Genomic DNA, 25,266 nt, shown 5'->3' on the forward strand with positions numbered 1-25,266 from the left:
AGTTGGCAGCACCAGATGTACAGTAGAATACTGCTGGCTGACTGACAATCTTGATAAAACTTGTATTGGCTGTGCAGGATATTTCTCATCTATCCTTTTGTCATACAGCAGCTGAATCTGTAATCACATTTCAAGAGTACTGTGCTCCAAAACATCAGTGTTGTGGCTTGAAGCTGTTAAAATGCAGCACAAATGAATGGCTGCCGTAGATAAGCAATATCAGTCTTGCCCCCAAACTCTTTCACAATGCTGATTTAATTCCAAGAAAAATGTTGTATGAAGCAAAACACAAGATAACATGTTGATTGGGGAAATAGAGATAGCAAAATGCCTCGGATGGAGTGCAGAATGCTTAATCGGACTTTCTGAGTGCAGCTCATGATTAAAAAATGAACATTTAAACAGTAACTACAGCTGGAAAATACACTGCTTTGTTTCTGTTTGCCTGTTCAAGCAAAGGAACAAAGAAAAAACTAAATTCAGTGAAGAAAACAAACAATTTTCCAAAACGATATCTGCATTTTATTTATGCTTTGATAACTAAATAGACCAGGCTATTACCTGGAAAATGGAGACAGGAAAATCAGGCGCTGCTGAGTGTTTTATATGAAAGAAAGAAACAATCAAAAACAGTCGGATCAACACGATATTAATAATATGACAATATATCAAGAAGAATAGTACGTTTTCTTTTACATCACCTCTACATACTGGCGGTATTGTGCTTTGATAAGACTTTTGCAACTAACACAGATACAGGAAAAAAAATGTAACAGCCCCACACAAGGATTTTAGCAATCAATCCCTAGGAAACAAAACAAAGAAACAAAGGAACAAACAACAACAGAAAAACCCTTCTCACTTCATCCCGTGGCCACATGTGAAAATGATAAAGAAGTGAAAGAATGAAAAAAACAAAACAAAATCATAAGAAATGAAATTAGGTGCAGCTCATCCATTTGTGCAATCAACAAAACACTCAACATACCTAACGTTGCAACACTGTCCCTTCACACACACAAACGCACACAGGAATATATGGCATGTATCATTGTCATGTTTCTGTAAATGAGGCAGACTCGGTAAATATAATGATTAAATGTATATAAGTCTATATATTAAAAAAAAATCAATCAAAATTAGAAATGATATGAAAAAAAAACATGCACTGGACAAATACAAGCATGCATTTACATGATGAGACCTGAAATCTTCACCAGTACATTAAATGGTAGATGATGCACCTCTACCACCGTCGCCACCTCCACTTACATCGCAACCCCCCGAAAGTATTTCCTGCACACGCAACTACACTCATTGTGAACAAAGATACATTCGCAAACAAAGTACACAGAGTCCAGCGGTTGTTTTATGAAGCACTGCAACAGTTCTAGATGTTGCTACATGTGGAGTAAGCAGTATGAATATTCGTCACACTAGCAAGCCGGTGTTGTGTGAAACCATCATGTGTTGCTGTGCTATATAAAGGCATGGGGGCTCTTTTTTCTGATCTACTGTCTATGGTGAGATAACTGTACATTTTCCCTTATTTATTTCTTTATTTTTTTGTCTTTTGAAAGAGAGGTCCATGTTGGCAAGGTTTCACCATGAGCATCCTTTTCGGCAGTAATCCAGAGGAAAAACACAGAAGAGTGCTGCATGAAATGTTCTCCGGAAAAATTACAGATTTTTTTTTTTTAAACATTTAGGACTTCCTCTGACAAATTCTTTGTCACGATTGATTCGTCCCTTTTCCTCAGTTTTCATGTAAAAAGTGCATCTGTTAGATTAGTATCAGTTCCTCGCCCTCCCTGCGTTGGACAGTTGTCGTTGTATGGTGGCTTTGGTTGCATAACACGCACTTTCACCTGGGTTCTGCTCAGCAAGTGAAGTCTTCAAAGTTACCCTGGCCCGGATGATGAGGTAGCATATTGCCAGGATACGTTGATGGTGTACGCAGGTTCTCACAAGGAGCCTGAGAGAGAAATGGGACGAGAGAGGCAGACAGTCAAAAGGCAGGCAAGAGAAACGATCAGCAGAAGATATAGCATTGAGATCGAAGGAGCATAAATGTGCAAGAAAAGCCAAATAAAAAGCTCATAAACACTTTCACAGGAAAACATGACATGAGCAACAATTTGGGCTGAGATGAGCGAGGAAATAAATTCTTCAGGAATACTTTGAAAAATGCTGAAAATAATGGTGAACAGAAAAGGAGAGATCAGTTGTGGAGAATATCTTTCCCTTCTCTGTCTGAGGTCTGACTTACAATTAAAGTGAACTGGGTTCATTTACACTTGGAAATAAGTGAGCTGTCACACCTTCCAAAGCTTTAATTCCGGCCTGTCCCTGCTGGTGCTGTCCCCCAGCTTTGATTAAATTCCAGCCACTTTCCGCTCTCCTACTTCTCCCTCTCAATTTTCTCCCCCTCTCATCCCAATCACATTTTCACTCTCTACCGTGTCTCTTAGGTCCCCCCACCCAAACTTCCTCCATCTCTATCTCTTCTCTCTCATTTGCTCGTCTTCCTACCACCGCCACCCCACCACCTCCTTGATCTCGACTCAAGTTGGGAGCAGTGAAGACAAAGCAGAGAGTGTGCCCCTGTCAACGCAATGCCGTCTGACACAGTGAAAGTACTTAACAGCACACTACTGACATGGTGTTTCACATCATCCAGGCTCAGCACAGCTCCCCGGTCATTGTTTTTGCGGCCTTTGTGTTTCTTCTTCATGCACCGGCACACCTTGTATTTGATCACCTGAAAATAGACGAGCACACCTGTTACCAAAAAGTACTTTCTTTTTGCTTCTGGTGAGCATCCAAGTGTTCTTTTTTTGGTTCATCATAGTTCAAACCCACATACTTGAAATGTGATTTATTTTATGTATCCATAAATATGCTTGCGCGGTGACCCTGCACACGAGCAGTAGCTGCTTTGCTCTGCCCCTCTCTCTCTCTCACACACATTTCTAATCAAGGACTAACAGACACACACATAAAAAACACTTAGTACTTCAGTTGTAAGAGAAGGGAGGGAGGAAGTGTGGAGCACAGAGTTACTCTAATGAGAGTGGACATAGACATCCTGACTAATCTAAAATATAATACATCCAAAATGTTAATGTATTCAGCGTTGCTACTGCTAAGATGTGAGTGCCGTGCAGAAATGGGCTGCAGGGTTGTGAGGGACAGAGCGTTCGTCATGCTCGCTAAAACACGTCCTTGTGCGCATGGTAACACTGTGTGAAAAATGAAATTTGGCCAGCAAGTCATTCTGTTTTGCTGGAGTAGCACAGATGACCATAAAAACACAATAGATATTAGTTTTTACCTCATACAGATAGTCAATGAGTTCAAGAATGGTGAGGATGCTGGCCCCAATGAAGAGACCCATCTGACCACCAATATCACCTGAAAAGAAAAATAAGGAAGCAAAACTTGTACCTGAATACATTCATGAAACACAGGTCAGCTTTCACACACACTTTGCGTCTTTTTTTTTTTTTACATCTAAAAGGTGAGAAATGTAACAGCAAATACAGACGTTTGCAAATATGCAGTTAAAAAGATTAAAGAGACACTTTTGTGTCTCTTCTGGGACCTGAACACCTCATAAAAAATGCAAGCACTCGCGCTACTGTCATTTTAGATACAAAGCATCTGTCATGCTGCATACTGCACATTATCTCTTCCTAAGAAAACACTTGACAGCCATTTCCTTACCCAGAAGGCCTGCCAATTCATAGGCTTTCTTTTGTTCGATGGTTTCGTAGTTCAGCGCTTCAAAGTAGATATCCAAAACCAGAATGTTATCACTGTTAACAGAAAGGGAAGCAGGCAGTTTTAATTCACATATTTAAAACTAGAAGGTTTGCTTTTCAAACACGTTTCTATCAGTGCGTCTTCAGGCAGAGGAGGTGATTGGTGAGTGAGCCACTTCCTGCAGATAACAGAGAAGATGCGTCAAGCTGAGCAAATAACCTGTCACCACTTACTAATTTCCCCTATGTGGGTCTGCCCATTGAGGAATACAAGGGAAATGATGGTAGCTGTTTGATTTCATACTGTGTTAAAGTCTAAAACTCAGGACTTCAGCATAAAGAAGAAGAAAGGGGATTAGTTTAAAGGCCCAGGGCAAGACAGACTATTATTGTAATTCTTAAATATCCTCTCTCTGGGTGAAGTCAGACTTTACACCCCACTGGGGTTGGGATCAAAACCACAGCTTGACTTTGTAGTTTTCCTTTTTTGGTACATGATTTTCGGTTTTATATCTTAAAATATAAGTCCTGCATTATAAGACAAGTGATAAGCTGCCAGTCCTAAGATCAACTCCGCTGAAGCCAAGGGCTATTTTTAAATGACTCGATACAAATTGTAGCTGGTAACATGGTGATAATGTGGAGAACATTTTAAAATTGCGTGAGACTTCTACTACTACTTCAGGTCACTCTGACTGCACTGACTTCTTTTTTTAAAGCCCATCAGCAGTACACACAATGAGAAACAGTCATCAAACACTTGGAGGTCAGTGGGTCTCAGCATTTATTCACCTACACACTGATAATTACAAATCAACAATGGCTGCGTTCCATTAAGTGTCCCTGAAAGCCAGCGTGTGCAATAAAACGAGCCTAGACTTGGCTCACTCAAATTAATCACAGCCTTCAAGTCAAAGTACAAATGTCACAAAAAATCATTTTAATGAAGGTAAAACAAAATATCATGTTATTAAATATGAATGAGTCGGAGTTTTTCAGCCCAGCAGGTTTTTTACTCTGGATGAATTTCAAAAGCATCCATCAGCTTCTGGAAGCTGTGGGAACTCTGTTCTTTCTGTCAGCTCTTTTACAGCAGAGTGGATGTAATCTGCTGTTCCCCCGGTGGAAACTAGTAAACTATGTGGGCCTTTATAAGAGGATGGTCAAGGTGGCTGATGTAACCCATGAGATTTTGATATGTGAATTGGCAAATTGGATATGTCATGCCCTCGGCCGTGGGATTTTTTTTTAAAGCTTGGTTGTGCTTTTAAATTATCTGATTTATGATTGACATAAAAACTCTTTCTGAAATGTCAATTAAACCTTCAGCCAGCCAGCCAGCCATCACTGAGGCTGGGCTAAAGCACTATAACAGTGACACTGCAGCACGAGTACTCACACTTAGCCACTTCAAATTTTTACCAATTACTTTTACTAAATAAATGTAATTATTTACCTTTATGTTTCAGCTTCAGCTGCACACCAACACACCTCCCTCAATAGTTTATCTATTTCTTCTGTCCATTCAGACTGCTCTGGTAAATCCTAATTCGTTCTGAATTTTAACTTTAACTTTTGTGCAATTATGTCTAAAGTTTGATTGTCCTGCAATAACTGCACAGTGAAAATATTAATATTTGGATTGTCCAAAATCAACAAATAACCTCACCATGCAACACATGTAGATATTCACTGCATTAGCTACACCTGTTCAACTGGCAGCAACTCAACGGATTGAGGTTTGTACACATGGTGAAGACGACATGCTAACGTTCAAACTGAGCACCAGAATGAGGCAGAAAGGGGATTTAAGTGACTCTGAACGTGGCATGATTTTAGGTAGTAGATTAGCTGGTTTGAGTATTCCAGAAACTGCTGATCTATAAGGATTTTCTTGCACAAAAGAGAAAATATCCAGTGAGTGGCAGTTCTCTGGGTGAAAATGCCTTGTGGATGTAAGAGGCACAGGAGTGACCAGATTGCTTTGAGCCAGCAGGAAACAGTAATTCAAATTCAGTAAGTAATTAAGATGAAGCTGAGGAGAGGCCAGCAAACTGATAGGAAGGCAACAGCGACTCAAATAACCACTGATTACAACTAAGTAATGAATGCACAACCTGATGTTAGCAACATGTGCCCAATAAAGGGGCTAGTTAGTGAATATAAATGATGTGAACATGTTTTATAATCTAAAAACAGTCCCAGAGTCCCAGAGATGTGGTGATTTAATCACAATCAAATAAAATGTCAAAGTGTTATTTAAAAAACAAACAAAACATAAATGCAAATATTTTTAGGCTAGGTGTAATTTGAACATTTACTACACATTCAGTTTTTCCCCAGATCCTAAAAAGACAATTTTTTCTACCTTTCACGATGTTCCAAATTTAGACATGAACAGCAATGATTGACAGGCCATATTTATTTATTATAAGATTATTTATTAAAAACTTTTATTTTAAAACTTTATATCAGCGACTTTTACCACGGGTACTGCTTTAGCTCCTGATATATTCTCTGGGGTAAAGATGCTGCAGGTTTTCAGTCACTGATCTTCTATCTTGTTATTGTTACTGACATTCTTGGGTACTTTTTCCTGATCTGTAGGCCGTCAGTATGGGTTGTCATGCTGAAGTTTCAGTGATGCCTCTTGGCTGTCACATGTTCCTGCTGCTTAGTGTGTTAACCTGAGACACATCTTATCAAAGTTGCTGTCAAACAGTGGATTAAGCTACACGTCTACTTTTCTCTCTCTGTTTGTGGTTCCCAGCAGAAAGACGACAGACAGTCCACTGTCACGGACTTCAGTTTCACATCACCAGAGACTAAGAAACCGGAATACCAAAACAAAGCTAATGTGCATCAGTATGACACCGCTTGGAAATTTGGCCAGTCAAAGAAATGAACTCGATGGATTCACTTGTGTCCGCAGGGAATTTCTTTCTGAAGGGAGAAGTGAAAGGTTTTTAACAGCAGTCTGGCTACATATGGTGTAATTATCTTGCCTTCAACTGCTCTGCCGGGAGTGATAGATAAAAGATCCAACTATTATTGGACCCTCTCCTCATTTCCTTGAACTGCTTTTGATCTCTTCAGTACATTTGGCCAAGAAACACTCAATACTTGGTCGATTAATCAAGTTAAGCTCTGAATGCGAGTTCCTTGTTCTATTTTCTCCCCTCGATGAAAAAAAAAAAATCCACGTTTTAGAAAGTGAAAGGATTACTACACTCACTGAGGAGCCTTTAAGGAAGTAAGTAAAAGAGAAAATCAACCCGAAACACATCGGTTCTGTTAGACAGAAAAGAGAGTGGGCCATTCAACTTGTTTAGTGGCAGTTTTCTTGTCCTTACGGGTAACTGATATCGATGGCATGAGCTTTTATCAAGAGATTTACATTTCTGATGTAAGTGTGCTTGTATTCTGAAGTGGCTTAATCTGTCTTAATCCCTCACAATCAGGACAGCAAGCTATGTTTAAGCCAGTACTGAATTGCTAAATGATGACAGAAAGGAAAATCCAGTGCACAAGTGGAAAAACACAGAACTCCAACCAAGTTGCGTTTGGTATATATTTTGTTTCACATGTTTAAAGAAATAAAGAAGTTTGGCTCCTGAATGTTTTCACAGAGCTTTTCCATCCTCATCAAACACAAACAGCACATTTATAATCTACAACTGTACTGCTCATGAAAAGTAAAACAGTACTACAGTGTAATCTAACAAGTCAATAAGTCAACTGAAGAGGAAATCCATTTTCAATTCAATAAAACTTTATTGACCCCGAAGGAAATTGGGTTAAGGCTGCCGACCTTTTGCCAGCGCCATCTTACCCTTCCGACCATACATACATTACACAACATTTTCAGTTTTTATATAATGACCCAGTAGCTGTACTTTCAGTAAAACATTACTCCCTTTGGAAGAGTCCAATTTTTGCTATTAGGGGAAAAATCTTTAATGCTGGCTTTTGCCAAGTCTGGGACAGAAGATAACAATCTTTGCAGGGTAAAATTACAGTATACACTTACTGAACACAGCCAAGTTATTAGGTACACCTGTTCAACTGCCCATTAATACAGATAACCGGTCAGCCAATAACAGCAGGCAAATGCAGCAGCAGTGTGGGCCACAACCAAAGTATGCAGAGCATCTCTGAATGGAGAACACACCAAACTTTTAAACAGGTGAGCTACAGCAGCAGAGGCCCACAGCGGGTGCCACAGCTGTAAGAACAGGAAACTGAACCTTCAATTGTTTCAAAGTCTCAAATTGTCATAGACAAAGTCAAGAAACATGTTTCTTTACACATGATTTGGAAGGATGTTGCTTGAGAATAGCTCACTTAGGACCAGAATGAACAACACGAGAATACGGAGCCTCGTATCAATGGTTCAAGATGCTGGTGATGTAACAGTGTGTGGGGTATTTTCTTGCCACACCGGGCCCATTAGTGCCAACTGAGCATCATTAGTTGACCGTGTCCATCCCTTTATCAGCACAATGTGTGCATCTTCTGATGGCTGCTTCCAGCAGAATAATGTGCAATGTTTTTTGAACATGACCGTGAGTTCACTGTACTCAAATGGCCTCCACAGTCACCAGATCCCAATCCAATAGAGCACCTGATCTGGTGGAAACAGCCGTCCACATCAAAGTCATTTCATTGCTACGCTTCTTTCTGGAGGTGTGTGCATTTGAAACTTCAAACTCAGGGCAAATATACATTTCTGTCTCAACCAAAAGCTCATACAACACTTTTCAGTGGAAGAGCTTAAGTCAACTGTAAAATGGGAACTTAACATTTGACGTAAACGACCTGAATTATTGAGCATGCCATTGGCACCTGTTTATAATTTATTTAACAGACATGAGTTTTGTGGGGGGCCAAGCTAACGCAGCTGCCACTTACCACCTGCCCCTTCTCTAATTTTTTTCGGGGGTGAGTTGATAACTGCTGCTACAGCATTTCTGTTGTGTTTAAGTAGAGAATAGAAAATAAATAACTAGAAACGTAAAGTACTATCTATAACTAAATACATCTCTTATTTGCTGCAAGACATTATAAAAAAATATTCATGATAATGAAGAAAATGACAAGAGCTGATGAATTGTGTCGACAGAACGCACTGCAGGATGACAGTTTAACACACTGTGTAATATGATGAGTGATAATGACATTATAACTGCACTAAAAATAAAATATAACAATGTTTAGCTTCTAAAATACACCGAAAAGACAAGATGAATGGCACTGATAACTTTAATTCATCACTTCATTTATGTGAAGCTTCTTAGAGATTGGTCGCATCAAATAACATAAATGTGAAACACTGAATTAAAAGTGAAAATGCTCTGCAAACACAAACCCACCTTTGGTTATATAAAAGATTTTAAAAAATGTACTTACGCTATGTACTGCTCGGTTTTGTTATATTTCTTGGCAAGGTACTTGGCCGATGCTTTGCTGGGTATCTTGACAAAGGACAGCTCTTTACCATAACGTGTCAAGTTGCACGGCGTCTCACACACACAAAAGTCATTGTCTTTCTCGACAAGAAAGTCTGAAAAATGAAGTAGTCAGACAGAGCGAGCGAGAGAGAAGAAAGCCAGAGATAGAGATTTAAAGAGAGAAGACAAGGGGACAGACAGATTTATCGCCACCCCAGGATGACAAACAAAATATGAGCTGAATGAAAAGTGTCACAGGAACGTTGTGAAAAGATGCCGCGAGGAGCAACCCCACAGACCCTTATAAGAAATACAAAAGATATAAGCCACATCAAGACAGAATCAGAGAGACAGTAACAGCCAGAGGCCAACACGTGAGACACGAGAGATTGCAAGTCAGTAAGAAAACAAGCAACAGACATGAAAGGACTGAAAGGTATCAGTTGATGGAAAGACAGGGGAGTGTGAAAAGGAGAGCCTCAGTGGCAGGCTTGAGGTTTACTCTTTGAGAATGGCTACTATCAGGCTGAAGGAACACTATTATCTGTTATCACCTCGGATCAGGAGCTCTGAACAGCGGGACATGCACACTGAAAAGTGCACATGCACACATACACACACGTGCATATACATACACATCATGCAAGCAACATGCTGGTTTATCTCCTTACCCAAGGCAGGATCTGCACACTCCTTGTACTGCTCCGGGGTGCAGTATGGGGCATTTCCTAAGGATAGGCAAAAACACACAATATTCACAGTCTGAACAAAAATAAGGGGAGAGCAAGGGAAAAGGGGGTTTCGAGGAAGCACAAAAGGCAACGAGTCCTAGACTTATAATTAATGTTGTCTCAGAATCACTGCCCTTATCACACCTGGATTTTTGCCATAAATTTTCAGCTCATCTTGTAATTGATTTCATTAACTTTTGCTGACTCTCATCACCACTTTCGGTCACCCCTTTCCCCATCCTTCTCTCTTTGGCAGTTGATCCATCTTTGTCAGTTTGTCAGGACAACACAAGGTAAGAAATGTCATCGCTGTAGAGGACATTATTACCCTCCTACAATTATTCACTGCTTTTTAGTCCAGAGATTGGAAAGATGAATAGCTGAAGAAGATGGGGAGGTTCCCTCTAGACTTCCAGTAATCAACTGAACAATCACTATAAGATAGAGATTAATCCTGATTATCACACAGGCAGATTGGCAGGCTGTCTATATGCAAACACGGGTCTCTCTCTCTCTGATTGAAGAGAGGCATTAACAATAATTGGACAGGTAAGTGAGGGTTAACGGAGGCCAAAAGCAAATGTTTCCTCAGTGCCAAACTCCTTTTCAATTTGCCATCAGAGATGCCACACAGTGATTAAGTGTAGGAGGTAGACAGCAAATGCCAGCTGTAATCACTGTGCAAACAAAATGAAAACAGTTGAGTTTTCCGATCCACTGGATTGTGAAAATATCTGATTTTCAGCGTTTGCTGGAAAAAGTGTTTTGCTCCTCAAAAATCATTTTTGTCACCGCAGCATCAAACGAAAGTGTTTCCTATGAGATTAGACTCCCGAGCACTTCACATCTTTATAAATATAAGTAGATATAGATATATTGATATCCACCTCAATTCAATTCAGTTTTATTTATAAAGTGCCAAATCACAACAACAGTTGCCTCACGGCGCTTTATATTGTAAGGTAAAGACCCTACAATAATGCGAAAGCAGTAAGGTGCCCCCTCTGGTTCTTACCGGGCATATGAACCATCCTACAGTTACAGTTATCCACCAAGTATCGTGTTTCGCAGTCGATCCTGCAGGCCGTGATGCTGTAACTGCTGAAAAAGTCAGAATCCATCGGTGTGGATTTGCAGTCGCCCCATGGTGGAGGCAGGTACGTCAGCTGAAAGAGAGGCACAAACACGTCACGCATGGCGATTGCTATCTGCTGAACATCCCCAGTGACTTATCAATACCTTGACCATATTTGAAGTAAAAAAAAAATCACAATGCTAATGTGACCTGTTTTTTATAAAAATAATAAAACTCACAGTTTATGTTCATGGAAGTGGCAAGAGAGTAAAAAGCAAACAAAAAGAACAACTGCGCAGTCATTTGCAATTTCATCATATGCAGTTTTTCATGTCATATTTTCTCTCAATATGCTAAACTTGTTACTCTGTCTATATCAAAGGTCTTTACACACTGCATTTGGAACAGAATGTGAATCTTGTTCTTACTCCAGATTCGTGGACATGTGAGTTGTGGTTATTGAGCGTAGGAGCATCAATCCTACGCTTCTTCTATTCCTAGTCTCCCTCTGTGCTTTCATTGTGCTGCCCACTCTTCATGCAGGAACTGAATAGTATCAGCTGTTTAGTAGAGCTGATATGTCGTAAGAGTTTCACTCTAAGCAGCGTTGCTGCAGAACCAAATACCATATGCCCAGTATTTGAATCCACAAATGTTAGCTATGTCACCCCTCAGCAGTCTGTGCGGTAAAACATGCAATCCGGTGGATTCGCGCAGTGGAGGAACCCAAAGAGAGATGCTGTCACCAGACTTATTAGACTTTGCATTTCTTTGAACATCTGCACAGCAGTACTGGATATGCAATTCTATAGTATTAGTATACATAAGTATTTACATCTTTAAATAACTAAAAACTGCAGAAGCCACTCACAGATCATACTATTATACAGTGAAGTGAATGTTGTGCATTCATAAACACATCTGTATTTGAAATACTTTTTTGCATATATGCATATATTTTAATTAAATTTAATTTATCTGAGTAAACACAATAATCAAGCTAAAGTAATTTTCTAGGTAATAGGTCATTTTCTATATAGGTTTTCAGAAAAAGTTTAAAAAAAGAGCACATCAGAATTTTATTAAGTCCAATTTGGTGCATTAATATTGATGGTTTTATGCAAATAACAGTCACAAACCCAAAGGTATTTAGTTTGCCATAAAATTAACGGTTAATACGGTTAATAAAAGTTGCTTCATTTTTCAGTGCTTCAACCAAATCTTCCAAATACACCACATGTTAGATGGTGGATGGAAGAAAGAGGAGGAGGAGAAACTAATTTCATGCCAGTTTGCATGCATCTGCCAGCTACAGGTCCTGTTGTCTTCTCTACAGGGGGGGTTTAAAGTAGTTAAGTGCATACTTATCATGATGTACCAGGGCTTGAGGAAAGAGCATGTCAAGGAAGTTGAAAATTTGGCTTTGGCAAAAACGGGCTGCCAACACAACTACACAACAACATGAGAGCTTACTCATGAAATTGGACATAATTGGAATGGCTTGCAAGACCCTTGCAAGAGGAGGCAAGAGTAAACTTGAAGGAGAGATGAACTATGACACTCTCCTTATCCCAGTGAAGAAAGGAACCACTGTGCTGGTCTGGAGAAAAAGGAACAAAAGGCATATACAGACAGTACAATGATAAAATTTTGCAGATGCCTGCATGCACTGAACAGAAAATAATAAGATATCACCAAACCAAAACCAACCCATCCCCCAAATGTGGCTCTCTGGACAAAATTATGGAGACATGGGGTATTCATATTAATGGGCATCTAAACGCCAAAACTTTATTTGATTTAAACTTGGATGATCTGTCTTCAAGATCATGTTCTTGCACACCTCTGTACCCATTGTACACATCTTCAGTGCTGAAAGAGTACAGCACAGACTTCACACTGTAGCAGTCCTATCATGTCCTGTAGTAGCTATGCTTCTGCGCTGTGCACTTGATCTTCTCCAGTGTGTCAAAACAGCAATCCTTCAACTTGATTTTCATTGTCTGCAGGTGGATGAAGACAGAGCGAGGCAAATCTGGTAAACAGGGGCAGGGTAGGTGTTGAACAAAGATGTTGTTGCCGTGGCCACAAGACTCCTGTGTTTTCAGTATGCTCTGAGGTTGTTTCTCATGAATGTCATGCTTACATGCTTACTTCTCTACTTCTACTGTAAAGTCTATACAGTAGAAGTAGCAGTGTATTTTGACTATCTTACAGCTGGGCACAAATTTTCAGAATGAATGTTGAAAAAAATCCTGTCACAATCCTTCACACAAACTTTCTCTCAGTTATAAACAGAAGTTGATATTTGCGCTTTTCTTTCATGGTGAAACTGCAGAGTTTATAGTATAAGCAGTTTGACTTTTTTTCCCTCTTCTCAGTTCCCTCACCACTCAACCAGCTGCGGTGGATAACTTGCTGATAGTTGCAGTTTTCTCTCTAATAATGTAGGGTGCTTGCCTTATGATATAAAGCGCCTTGAGGTGACTGCTCTGGTGAACTGGCGCTATATAAATAAAATGATCTATCTTCTAAAAATATGGGGAACACATGCACAGACGCTTTAGTCAAAATTGGAGATTAGACAGCTGACTGGAAGTTGATAGATGTTGCCGCTGTCTGATGCGGTTATGAAACAAACTCAAAAGCAGACTTTCATAAACAGCTGGGAGCAAAACACCAACTCAAGCTGCAGCTAACATTTCGTCAGAACTTACATTACATACATTATTGCCGAGTTTTATAAGCCTGACATACATCAGAGTCTATTTTTACTATGGTATGGGCTTTAACATAAAGTTAAATTTATAACTTTTATAACTATTTTTTTCTAACATTTTAATTTGTAACTGTGTAACTGATTTGTCAAAGTGGGGGAAGGTCTTTGGTAATTTCAGAGAACTGGCAACTAACGACATTGGGACTGGGTCTTTTGCGCTTAGTTAAGTTTACGGACCTTTTGTTTGTTTTCACTATCCACTTCGCTCAATTTCTTATTTTCCTAAATGAGCTGTGTAATTAAGGAGACTGGTGATGAAATGTTGAAAATGCCTGATGCTGAGCTGCTGCCTTATTTGCAGAGACAGCCTATTTGTTTGTATGCAAGATGGTAGGCAAGAGAGACAGAGACTGAAAGCAGGTGTCTCATACAAAAACATTCATCTTTCTATGACACTAAAGTTTCAGGCATTCTTCAAAAAAAACAAAAAAAAATCATACCTTGTAGTGAGTTGAGCAACTCATAGAGATAAAGGGTAGAGGATAGTGAAAGTCTTATGTGTGCCTATATAAATAGAGCACGCATTCAGGCTTGTGCTGAATTGATACGCCAATCTTGTTGGACTTAGAAAGAGCTCTGCCACGGCTTATGTGGGAAAGTGACCAAGGTGTGCATCCTAAAATGAAGCTGACAATTTCAGATGTTTTCAGATTGCTGAAAAGGAGTGAATGTCTGAAAAGGCTATAGAAAGTAGAAGACAACTGAAAAATGATCAGCAGAGCGTGTCGGTCAACATATTCAGAAGACTAATAAATAGACTAAAAAAAGATCTAATCGAGGTCTCAGCTCCCCAGGAGTAACGGAAATAATTCAATTACAAAAAAGAACTGAGATAATAATTGTCAAAGGAGCTTGCAAAGAAAAGCGTCTGGACTTCTTTAAGTTGCTTGAAGACGTTTCACCTCTCATCCGAGAAGCTTCTTCAGTTCTAAGGTCAAATGGTGGAGAGTCCCAGATATAAACCTAGTGGGAGTATCCCCCCACAGAGGGACAAAAGGACCCCCTGATGATCCTCTAATCACATGAGCCAAGGTGTGAAACTAGGTGTGGGTCAAAGGAGCTTGCAAAGAAAAGCGTCTGGACTTCTTTAAGTTACTTGAAGACGTTTCACCTCTCATCCGAGAGGCTTCTTCAGTTCTAAGGTCAAATGGTGGAGAGTCCCAGATATAACCCTAGTGGGAGTGTCCCCCCACAGAGGGACAAAAGGACCCCCTGATGATCCTCTAATCGCCTGAGCCAAGGTGTGGAACTGGGTGTGGGTCCCAATCAGCCAGAGTTTCGGGTGGGTTCATTGTGAAACCTGGCCCCACCTTATCATGCGAATTCCTGAGGTCAGATGGCCCAGGATGTGAGTGGGCGTTAAGGCGTCTGAGGAGGGAACTGAAGAAGCTTCTTGGATGAGAGGTGAAACGTCTTCAAGCAACTTAAAGAAGTCCAGACGCTTTTCTTTGCAAGCTCCTTTGACTACGATGACCTGGATGACTGAGAACCTTCACAGACATATGAGATAATAATTGAAATGTTAAATGAAAAATTACTTAAAACCAAGCATAAATGAATCCTGTGCACGCTTGAGTTAGCTTTATACTGTTTATGTAGACAAAATAAACTAAATTCCCTCCGGAGGAATGCATTTTGTAATTTGCATGTTATATCACAACATTTGCCGTACTCATTTACATTTCATCTGCCTTAACTAACAGAAGAGAAAAATGTGATGCGTTAAATGAAGTAGGAAAGTAGGAAAAAGAAGGCAGTGTGTGTTTCTGTCTCATCAGTCCAATCAGTGCATCACTGAGTGCTCACATGGCAATAAATTAAAGGCCACTGTCGTGATTTAGGGACCAGCAGTTTACAATCTGTAGTGGGGGGCACGAGGCAGCCACGGGTATCACAAACTGGAGTTGGTTACTAATCACACCAGGAGATGTTCAGCATGCACATACAATAGTCATAAGTAGTCACATACAGTGCAGTGCACTCAAGTAAAATAGACAGCACGAACAAAAACCTAATCTAATCAGGAGAATGTAATCATTCCTCTGATTATTTTAACATAAAGGGTACTTTGCAAAGTCAAGCTAAACATAAAAACCATCAGAGCATGTTAAAATGTGATAATCGATAATGGGTGTATCTGCATTTATTCACAGTCACGTGGATTACATCCCTTAAAGGAGCTCTTTAACTTGAAAATGGGTCTTTTATGTACATTGGTGTGCTATTTTGATTTCCCTGCATTTTCGAAAGCTCTTTTCAGACTTCTCGAGCCACTCTGCGGCAACATTATTTCCCTTTGGTTAAACTCAGCAAAAGCTGCTGCAAGTGTGGACAAAAGTAAATCTGGCGTAAAAGATTTCAGGATATTTTCGTGTGCTGCTGAGCAAACCTCGAAGCGGAAAACAAATCACGAGAGAAAGAAAGAGCAAAAGGTACAAAGCAGGGGTGACTGTGGACAGAAAAGGAGGCGCATGGAGAAATGCTGGGAGAATTATTATTTAGTATTAGTATTTTTTTTTTTTTACTTTGTATGTAAAGTAGAGGGATATTGCAGATTATTCCGTTGCCAGATCACGGTGAGTGACAGCTTGGCTGGCTGAAAAGTCCCCAACAGCTTTACACTACAGGACTGCTGAAACAGGGAGATGAATGAATGGGAGCAAACTGCATTAGATTAATGAAGACTGAGCCTGCCAGACAATGGGATAAATAAATAGAGACTGAAAGAGGGGAGAAAAGGGGAATGGAGAGATTGTAGAATCATATTAAAGAGAGGAGAATTGTATTAAAGGAATTGTAATGACTGTTGGCGAGGAAAAAGGTAATGGAGCTAGTGGGGAAATAGAGAAAAACAAAGAAGGACACTCTCCTGCAGACGCGACGTTCACAGCATGCAAAATCCTGCTGCTGCCTGCCGACACTGGGACGCACTTAGTAGTAGTGTGGATGTGGAAGGACCGAGATCAGATCCGCTTCTTTCTCTCTCCATTTATTTTGCATGGTTCTGAACCATATTAGGGCCCAGACTATGTGATTTGTCTGACTGCATGCTCGCCATTGCACCCACAGAATTATTCACAGTTCAGAGGAATAACCTACATACACTTCATTTCACTCAACAAAAACGACTTCGACAAGCTGGGGGAAGTTTGTGTTCCTTAATATGTGTTAAGGCCCCGTGTGGGTAACTATTAGGACTGCATGGAAAATCCAAGCCTTCCAAGAAGTGTACTTGAACAGCCTGCTTGGGGCAGATCTTTCTGGCTAACAAATCAGCCTTTTCAAACTCCACCATATTAATGATGGAAAAATAAAAAGTAAGCATTCTTTGCTGATGAGTTTGTGGGAAACTTTAATCTGAAATATTCCCAGAAATGTTTTTTAATGTTCTTAAAAAACATTTAAAAAAGAGAATAGCAGTTTTCCTCCAGCACAGCATAGTGCTGACAGTGCATTGCTTACCTTGTGGGTCTTGTCATTTCAAATCCCTGTGGTCTGATAAAAACCTTGAGCAATACCAGGGCCATTTCCACTTCCCTGGATGCCTCAGTCACTGAGCCACGTGTGCAGTCTGACTTGGTGTCTGTTTTAATTCCTGTTCTTCCCAACAATCTAAATACTAGCAAGTTTTCAGTTCACAGAGTCTGAAATTCATTCATTTTAACCTCCCTCATTTGAAATTTAAGGTGTGAGTACAAGCTATCCAGTTCGTACTCGCACCTTAAATTTCAAATGACTGACTGTCAGCAGGAAGTTCAGCAAAGCTATCAGTCTCACGAGTGATGAGGCAGACAAGGGCAGAGCCATCAGCAGTGCCTGAGAGGCTGCTGAAAGATCCTCCTGATGGTTTTGAATCAAGGAGAGTGAGCAGTAAAGTGCGAGTGCTACTGGGACGTGGGCCAGGGCTTGATCAACCCTAAAGGAGTAACCAGGGCAATGCAGGGATGTCTGATGTGAAAAGACATTAAACATCTCCAGTGACTAAAGACACAGTACTGATGATGTGGGCCAGCATGCAAAATCCCATTACACTAGATAAGTTGGTTTCATGCTGACTAAGACACTTACACCACCTCCTCTTTGAAGGCACCATAAGCCCAAGCAATTGTATAAATGCTGATTACCCCAATTTTACACATCTAAAGCCCCTTTTTCAGTGATATGCAACACTTGCAGCTCCCATCAGTCTGCTGAAGTGACATGGGTTAGTTTTAACGTTGGTGCTCTAATAGCTGCATTTGCAGAAACCCAAGCCAGTGACGAGAGAGTCACACATTACGAGTGTGGTATTTTTGATAACTGCAAAAGATTTCTTGCACCTGCGTCAATGAGCATTGACTCTAGTGATGAGTAACTACACTTTAGAACATTTACTTCCCTCTTCCACTCCCACTAGGAGCAGGGTCTCTCACCCTGTCACACTCTGTGTCTGTATGTTTGTGCCGCTGTGACAGCTACCCGCATCTCTCGCTTAACGGCTGCAAGAGAGATCTGTCATCTGATGTAGAACTACTGAAGACACATTAAAAAGATTGTAAAGCTTATTAGAAAGCTAAAATGCAGAAAGAGTCATTAAGATAAATTATTATTACGCACATGCTATTTCTATTTAGGGCATTTTTCAGTGAGCTGAGCAATTCAAGAAGACACTGGAATGACCTATGCAGACATAATATACTACTGTAATTTTATGCATGCTGAAAATGATATGAAAATGTCACAAAGTCCTAATAATAAGGGCACAGCAACCTTTATTGAATTGAAATTTTATTTTCGTTTTAATTTAGTCATAAAAGCTCTCAGGTCAAGATCCTGTCAGATGAATGGAACGGAGTGTATGTGTGAAAGGGCATTGTTTTCTGGAAAATGTGTGAAAACATAAATTTGCCTACGTTATGTCAGGACTGAGAAGTGAAGTTTGACAATAAAATATGTCTGGGCCTGTTAGAAATTGGTGACCTCGGTCCTCTGCTACTCATTTCCGCCTCAAGGCCACATTCTGGTAGAAAGCACCTGAATCTCATCATGAGAGCTTCAAGCTGCATTGTGGGTAATAAAGGCACCATGTTTCATGCTATATGAATGAAGTTCTAAATCATAGAAGTACTCTTTGCAGGGAGACTAGCAGCCTTTTCTGTAGGAGTAATTACTACTCTATCTGCTGCTGACAGATAAACAAAATAGACTGAAATACCCAAATTATTCAGGGATTTGAAAAGCAGAGTAATGTTTTCATCATTTTGAAAGTGCAACAGATTATTTTTCGCAGATAATGCCTCTTTAGAACTGCAACAAATTATCCTCCAACATCTTGTTGACAAAACACGCTGAGATACAGTGTGTTATTGTAGTTTCAGCGTTCCACTTGTGCCATCTTTCCAAGGACGTACCCGTTGTTCCTGACAGGAGACAAACGTCTGAAACCCCGGCGCCACTCCGAAGCCCAGCTGGTCTATGAACGGCGGCTCATCTTGGGTGTGGATCTGAACTTTGATCCCTGCTTCAAACGATGTCTCATCTGTTGATAAGAGAGATTACAACATTTACAAGGAGGATGATGATTTGTATGCACAGACTGGCCTGCATGATCAAACCAGCAGCAATTGTTACTAATCAGATGGAGACAAAGCTCAGCTAACGAGTAAAAAAAAAAAAGATGCTGAAAGTTAAAACAAAATGAGAAACGTAAAATTGTAGTCTCAGCTGAGTAGTCTCGTAATTGCCATGATTTTCCATGGATGACAAATGCATTGTGGACTTTTAGGAGTTAATAATTGGAATGAGAAGTGACAGGATAAAGAAGGTGGACTTCCGAAATAGACCAGCTGATAACAATACATGCCCCGCAGGAGCCTTATGCACTACAAGGGCATACGAGAGTGAATGCATAAAATTAATAAATAATTGATGATGAGGATAAAATGAAAATCAATATAGCTGACAGCTTGTCTTGCTATAGCACTCTGCTCTATAGATTTTAAATGAACCAGATGGGCCTCTTTGATACTGAGATCAGGGAAACCTCACAGCGTGATGGTGATTCAAACCTATACTTGTGCAAACATACTTTTGCAGAACCCTGGACCTGCTTATCGTGGCGATGGCAGGTTGGATTCAAGAGGTTTAGCTTCGTTGAGCGCTGGCTCGGGGATAAAGTAGGATGTCTGTTTCCTGCCGCCTTTTCTTTCCGGTTGTCACTTGCTATAATCGTCTAAGTGCTAGGCTTTCTCACTATTTTCAATTAAAGTGCTCTGAAATGTGGCTTGAATTGGCAAGAGAGCTTTGAAAAAGAGACACAGACTTTAACGGTTACACATTTCTTTTCTGATACACAAAGCCGTTTTCTGCTGCAGCCTAGACGAATGCTTGAGGCTTAAAGCAGCATATATGCATATGTCATACCCAAGCTCCTGTTTGCATGAGTGCAAACAGGAGGACTTTAAGAAGTGGACATCTGTCTTCAGTACACAACTGAAGTAATCACATTTGGGTGAAAGTATGGACCAAAATGAAAGACTGACTAAACTTTGCGAGTATTATACGTTGCTTCATTATTGTTTCACTGCCTGTGCTTTCTTCTGAAATAATGCCAGGTGTGTGATAATATGTCTCAGCACAGAAATCAATAACCAGGAGAGGCTCACAATAACCTTGTCAGTTTTTAGTATAAAAAATATATGTGTGTTTTCACAGCTGCCACCAGACACATTTTCAAATTACTTCAATTTATTTAACTTTTTCCTTATTAAAGCATATTGTTGCTCCCCTTTCCTCCCACAGTCTGAAGATATGCAGATATAGTGAAGGTTAAGCTTCACTATTAAGTGGAGTTAATTACCTCCATCTAGGATTTGTTTGACTGCCTGTTTATTTTTCTTTTTTTTAGTAGAATTACTTGAAAAATTATGGATGGACGTGCATGATGGATTTACTAGAAGTGGGACTTGGCCCAACTTAGGTGTGATCAACTTTTAGGGCTGATATTAATCCAGTTCTTGGTTAAATTATTTTTTTTTAGAAGGATTCTTTACCATTGCCAAATCTGATATTCTGCATCGTATCTTCACAAACACATATCAAATTTCAATGGATCTGGGTCCAGAAAGTAATTTATGTATAACGTAGAGGCAATTTCACCCCTGTTTGAGCTTTGCAGTCTCTGACTGCTCTTGTTGGGGGTTAATATGAGTGTTCATATAAAATATACAGACACGTTCATACACATATATTATCTGTAGATTGATATCGTGTCCTGGGAGTAACCTTTCTCCCATTTATGAATTCTAGCATATGCTTTACCCCCTGACACCCTGAAAAGGACAACTAAAGCGGTCCACAAAAACTGCTGGACACTTAAAAATATCAGAATTTCACTGCAACAATAATTTTTAAATGTCAGTGGAAACAGTGTTTTTCAATCCCATTTCTCAAGCAAATTAAAATCAAGAGAAAAGAGAATTGCTTTGCTAAGATTTCAGTTTCAGTGGTTTTGTATTTGGTTTGTCACCCTTGTCTGGACATAAATGCTAGTCACCAATTTCTGTAGTAACGGTGGCAAAATTCTCTCCATTTTTTAGCCAGAAAAGCTTTCAAGTCTGACATTTTTCTCCATGACATCCCATAGGTGCTCTATGGGATTTAGGTCAGAGCTCTGGAGGGCTTTTCTCCTCTGATTTTCCCCTAGGGAAAATTATTCCATTGGGTAGCTGGTCATGCTGAAAGATCCACTCCAGTCCTTTTTTAACAAAGAAAAAAAGAAAAAAAGAAGAAAAAAGTCAAAACAAACAAAAAAGAAAAAACAAAATGATTTTTAAGAAGGTTTCTTACGTTTGCATCCGTGTTCCCCTGTACGCCTGATTTTATCAAAGCAAGTTCAACTACACCTGCAAAATAATACACTTACATCCACTTTATCTTTTGCGCATTTTCTTAAACTAGTTTAATCCTACCTGTCTTATTGTTCAGTCACTCGCCCGCTTTACTTTTACTCACTAATCCTACGGCCTGTGAACTCAGGTGTATCTGATGATTCTTTTTGATCTCTAAAGCTGCTGTTTCTTTGTTACATGGTTCGATCAGCTGCTGGTCCTTCTACAACCTTACACATTCTCTCCTTCTGGTACATTTCCTTTAAAAACATTTTTTTTGCCAATATACCAACTGTGAAGATTGAGTTTGTGCTGCTCTGCTGGCGTTCTTTGTGCAGACGACACTTGACCTGTTCTCTCCCCTTCTCCCGTTTCTCTCTCGTCTTTGCAGTGGACATGGGCCGCTAAGTTCAATAAATCAGAATTAGCTATTTCCACATTACTTAGGAGGCATGCTCATGGATTCGGATCTCATTTATTTATTTGAGTAAAGAACACTGGCTTTAAAGTTGTGGTAAACTGTTTGGTTCAAACAGCAGTGTATCTAACATTTTATGGAATAATCATATGATATCATATATAAGGGTGTTGTAGCTTTAATATCCATAAACCTTTTGATGCCACTCCACACATAAATGACTGTTATCCATATCCAGGATTCTGGGAGGTTTTTCACTGGTAGTTAGACACTAGCTTTTATTCAACTTATATTTATATATATTTTATACAGTTTGCTCCATAATGTGTGGGACAAACATGGCTTCCCTTCTCACCACCGCAATAGATTGTAAATCAAACAATCAATATGTGATCGAAGTGCAGACTTTCAGGTTTTTTCAGGTGACTTTACAAAATATTTGGCTACAAATATATAATAATTACAACCATTTCTATACACAGGTCCCCATTTCAGGTTCAAATTTAATTGGCCAATTGACAAGGGTGACGCCTTCTCCCTTGTTATTTCATGACAAATAAAGCAGACATAATATTTGACGTTCATTTAAAAGTGTTTAATTTGTATGTTATAGCTTTTCACTGTAATTTTATGGTGATTTTAAAGTATGAGGCCCAAAGAGGACATCATTAGACCAAAAAATGCAAATAAACTTAACAGTGAGAGAAAACAAAAACTTTAACAGTGGCCAAATCCACAATCTGGTGCACTGTTAAATAGAATAAATACTCTGACCAGCTCAACACCAAAAGGCCCGAAAGACCACAGATAACAGCTAAAGCGCACAAATTATTTCCACTTCATGACGCCTTCATGAATAGAAATACAATATAAAAATGTGCAAACCACTGATTACACTCAAGATCAAGATTAGACTCCCAAAAAAAGACATAAAGGAGCTTCTACAGCTCTGTAGAAGTGATGAAACTACAGTTAACTTGTGCCAGAACCAGAAACAACTCATGATCCAAAGCATACCACATCATCTGTCTAACGTGTTGGTATAGCTGCCAGTGGAACCAGGCCACTAGTGTTTATTGACAATATGACTTTTGATTGTAGTAGCAGCACAAATTCTAAAGTGTACAGGGCTATACTTTCTGTTGAGGTTCAGCCAAATGCTGCAAAACTGATCAGACGGTGGTTCATAGTGCAAATGGATGACCCCAAGCAACCCAAGAGTTTCTCATAGTAAAGAAATGAGATACTGTTCAACGGTCAAGTCAGCCACCTGATCTCAACACAACAGAGCGTGCTTTTCCATTATTAAATACAAAACAAAATGAAGAAACAACAAGCACACACAAGCAGCAACTGAATGTTTTCTGCAGCAAAGGTCTAGTGGAGCAACTTAAGGGAGGAAACACAACATTTAGAGATGTCCATGAGTTCTACACTTCAGGCTGCAAACTTTCATCCAAATATTAACAAAGAGTCTTTATATTTAAAATTGTAATGCGCTAATTTTGAACCGCTGAAGTATTAACATTAGGCATTGTGTATAAAAATGGCTATCATTCTTAATCATGCAAAATTAATTTTTTTAAATAAAAGCATATAAAGTCAGCTGTGACGTTGTACCGAGACAAAACCAGATACGTTTCTTTGTCCCAAACATTAACATCTTGATGTATTTGTTAATATTCATAATTTAGCTGTGTGAAAAAATCATGTGAATACTAATCATTATGCACAAACCCTTTGTTCATTCAATCTCTCATTCCTTTTGTTTTAAGATGTCTTGGGAAAGTTAATCCCACAGATCTTTCTCGCAGCAGAGAGCTCGACCTGTAGAGAACGCACAGTGGTATTATTGTTGACTGTATTCCACTTAGTTAGGGCCTGCTTTTGTGCATGCTGGGTTACTATTCAGTGCTTACTGGGGCCCTTAATGGAATTGAGCCATCATATTTATGTTTCCTGTACTCTCCCTAGTCAAAAATATCTGCCAAGATCTACTGGGCACACCAGCACCTGGATTTTCCTCCACTGATGAATGTGTGTCTGAAATGAGAAGCCAAAATTGTAAAGCATTTTATTCGCTAAGGTAGAAAATCACTATGTATGTGAAGACGTTTTAGAGGTAAATTCTGCCTGTAATGCAGCTGTTCTGTCTTTTCCTTCCGGTCCTGCATTGCTGAACACCTGCGAGGTGTATTTTCTATTATGTAGAAACGCTCAAACACCCAGCAAATATGAAGTGAATAAAGAGCATATTTTAACCTATCAGCTGCACCTACTTATTATAATACCTATTTTGCACAGCGTAAATGTTCTTTTGTTTATCAAGTGGAATGAAACTATTGTTAGTGACCTATCTCACCTTATTATCTTCATTTAGTGGTTTGCAAGAGTTTAAAAAAAAAATCTTAGCTTAACATTTTTATTTACAGCTGCGAGGTATTTCCCTGCAAAAGAAAAACTTTCTCTATAGTAAAGTCTGCAAGGTAACTACAGATGACTTTTTTTCAACCCCATAATCTGCATTACAGGATGCACATCACATCACTCATCTTTACTTGTGTCTGCAAGTGTGAAATAGTAGATTTTAAGGAACATAAATCCTTTGCCCCGGTGTGTGTTGGGAAGCTTTGCCAAACACCTGCTCCTGTTACTTCATTGCCCAGGGCATTTTTTGCCTGCCTTGTTTGCTGTTTTTGTCAACAACAGTTAGCATAAAGATTCCTCGGTCTTCCACAGCATTTGTTGACTATATTTCCCAACCAATATATTTAACTCTAAAAAAACAAGTAAGCAGACAACGTTAGATTCCTCACCTCATTCTACATCTAACAAATGGGTATAAACCAATCAACTGCCAATTCATATCATTTGGAAATTAAGTTGAATTAAATTAAAGAATTAAATAATTACAAAAACAAAGAATTTGGATTACCAGCTAAACACTATGTTAAAAATAATGAAAGACTAACAGAATATTCCAAAGAATTAAAAGCATGTAGAGTGTATAATATTAAAGTGCATAATTATTACATCCTTTGATTTTTCAGCACGCCTCTTGGAAAAGTCTTCAATTATTCAATAATCTTACATGAAAAGCATTTAATATTAATACAATTAAATCAGGACAGATCATGGCGTACTGCTCTAAGTTTCATGTTTAATACTGATCATGAGTATT

At 39.3% G+C, this 25,266-nt stretch overlaps 1 protein-coding gene across 3 annotated transcripts in view; it reads right to left on the reverse strand.

Moving 5' to 3' along the window:
* Window positions 1–280: 280 nt before the first annotated feature.
* Window positions 281–25,266, reverse strand: part of asic1b (acid sensing ion channel subunit 1b) — a 178,052-nt gene continuing 153,066 nt past the window's right edge. For all 3 annotated transcript variants that reach the window (XM_006782785.3, XM_087840988.1, XM_006782784.3), the window contains 8 exons: window positions 19,190–19,317; window positions 10,961–11,111; window positions 9,886–9,942; window positions 9,174–9,327; window positions 3,727–3,818; window positions 3,335–3,414; window positions 2,660–2,761; window positions 281–1,975 (listed from right to left, as the gene is read on the reverse strand). In XM_006782785.3, the coding sequence (XP_006782848.1) occupies window positions 1,880–1,975; window positions 2,660–2,761; window positions 3,335–3,414; window positions 3,727–3,818; window positions 9,174–9,327; window positions 9,886–9,942; window positions 10,961–11,111; window positions 19,190–19,317 (860 nt within the window). In that variant the 3' untranslated portion in view covers window positions 281–1,879. The remainder of the gene's footprint in view (window positions 1,976–2,659; window positions 2,762–3,334; window positions 3,415–3,726; window positions 3,819–9,173; window positions 9,328–9,885; window positions 9,943–10,960; window positions 11,112–19,189; window positions 19,318–25,266) is intronic.

Source organism: Neolamprologus brichardi, chromosome 5, assembly GCF_056152115.1.
Source record: "Neolamprologus brichardi isolate AB-2024 chromosome 5, ASM5615211v1, whole genome shotgun sequence".
Lineage (NCBI taxonomy): Eukaryota > Metazoa > Chordata > Actinopteri > Cichliformes > Cichlidae > Neolamprologus > Neolamprologus brichardi.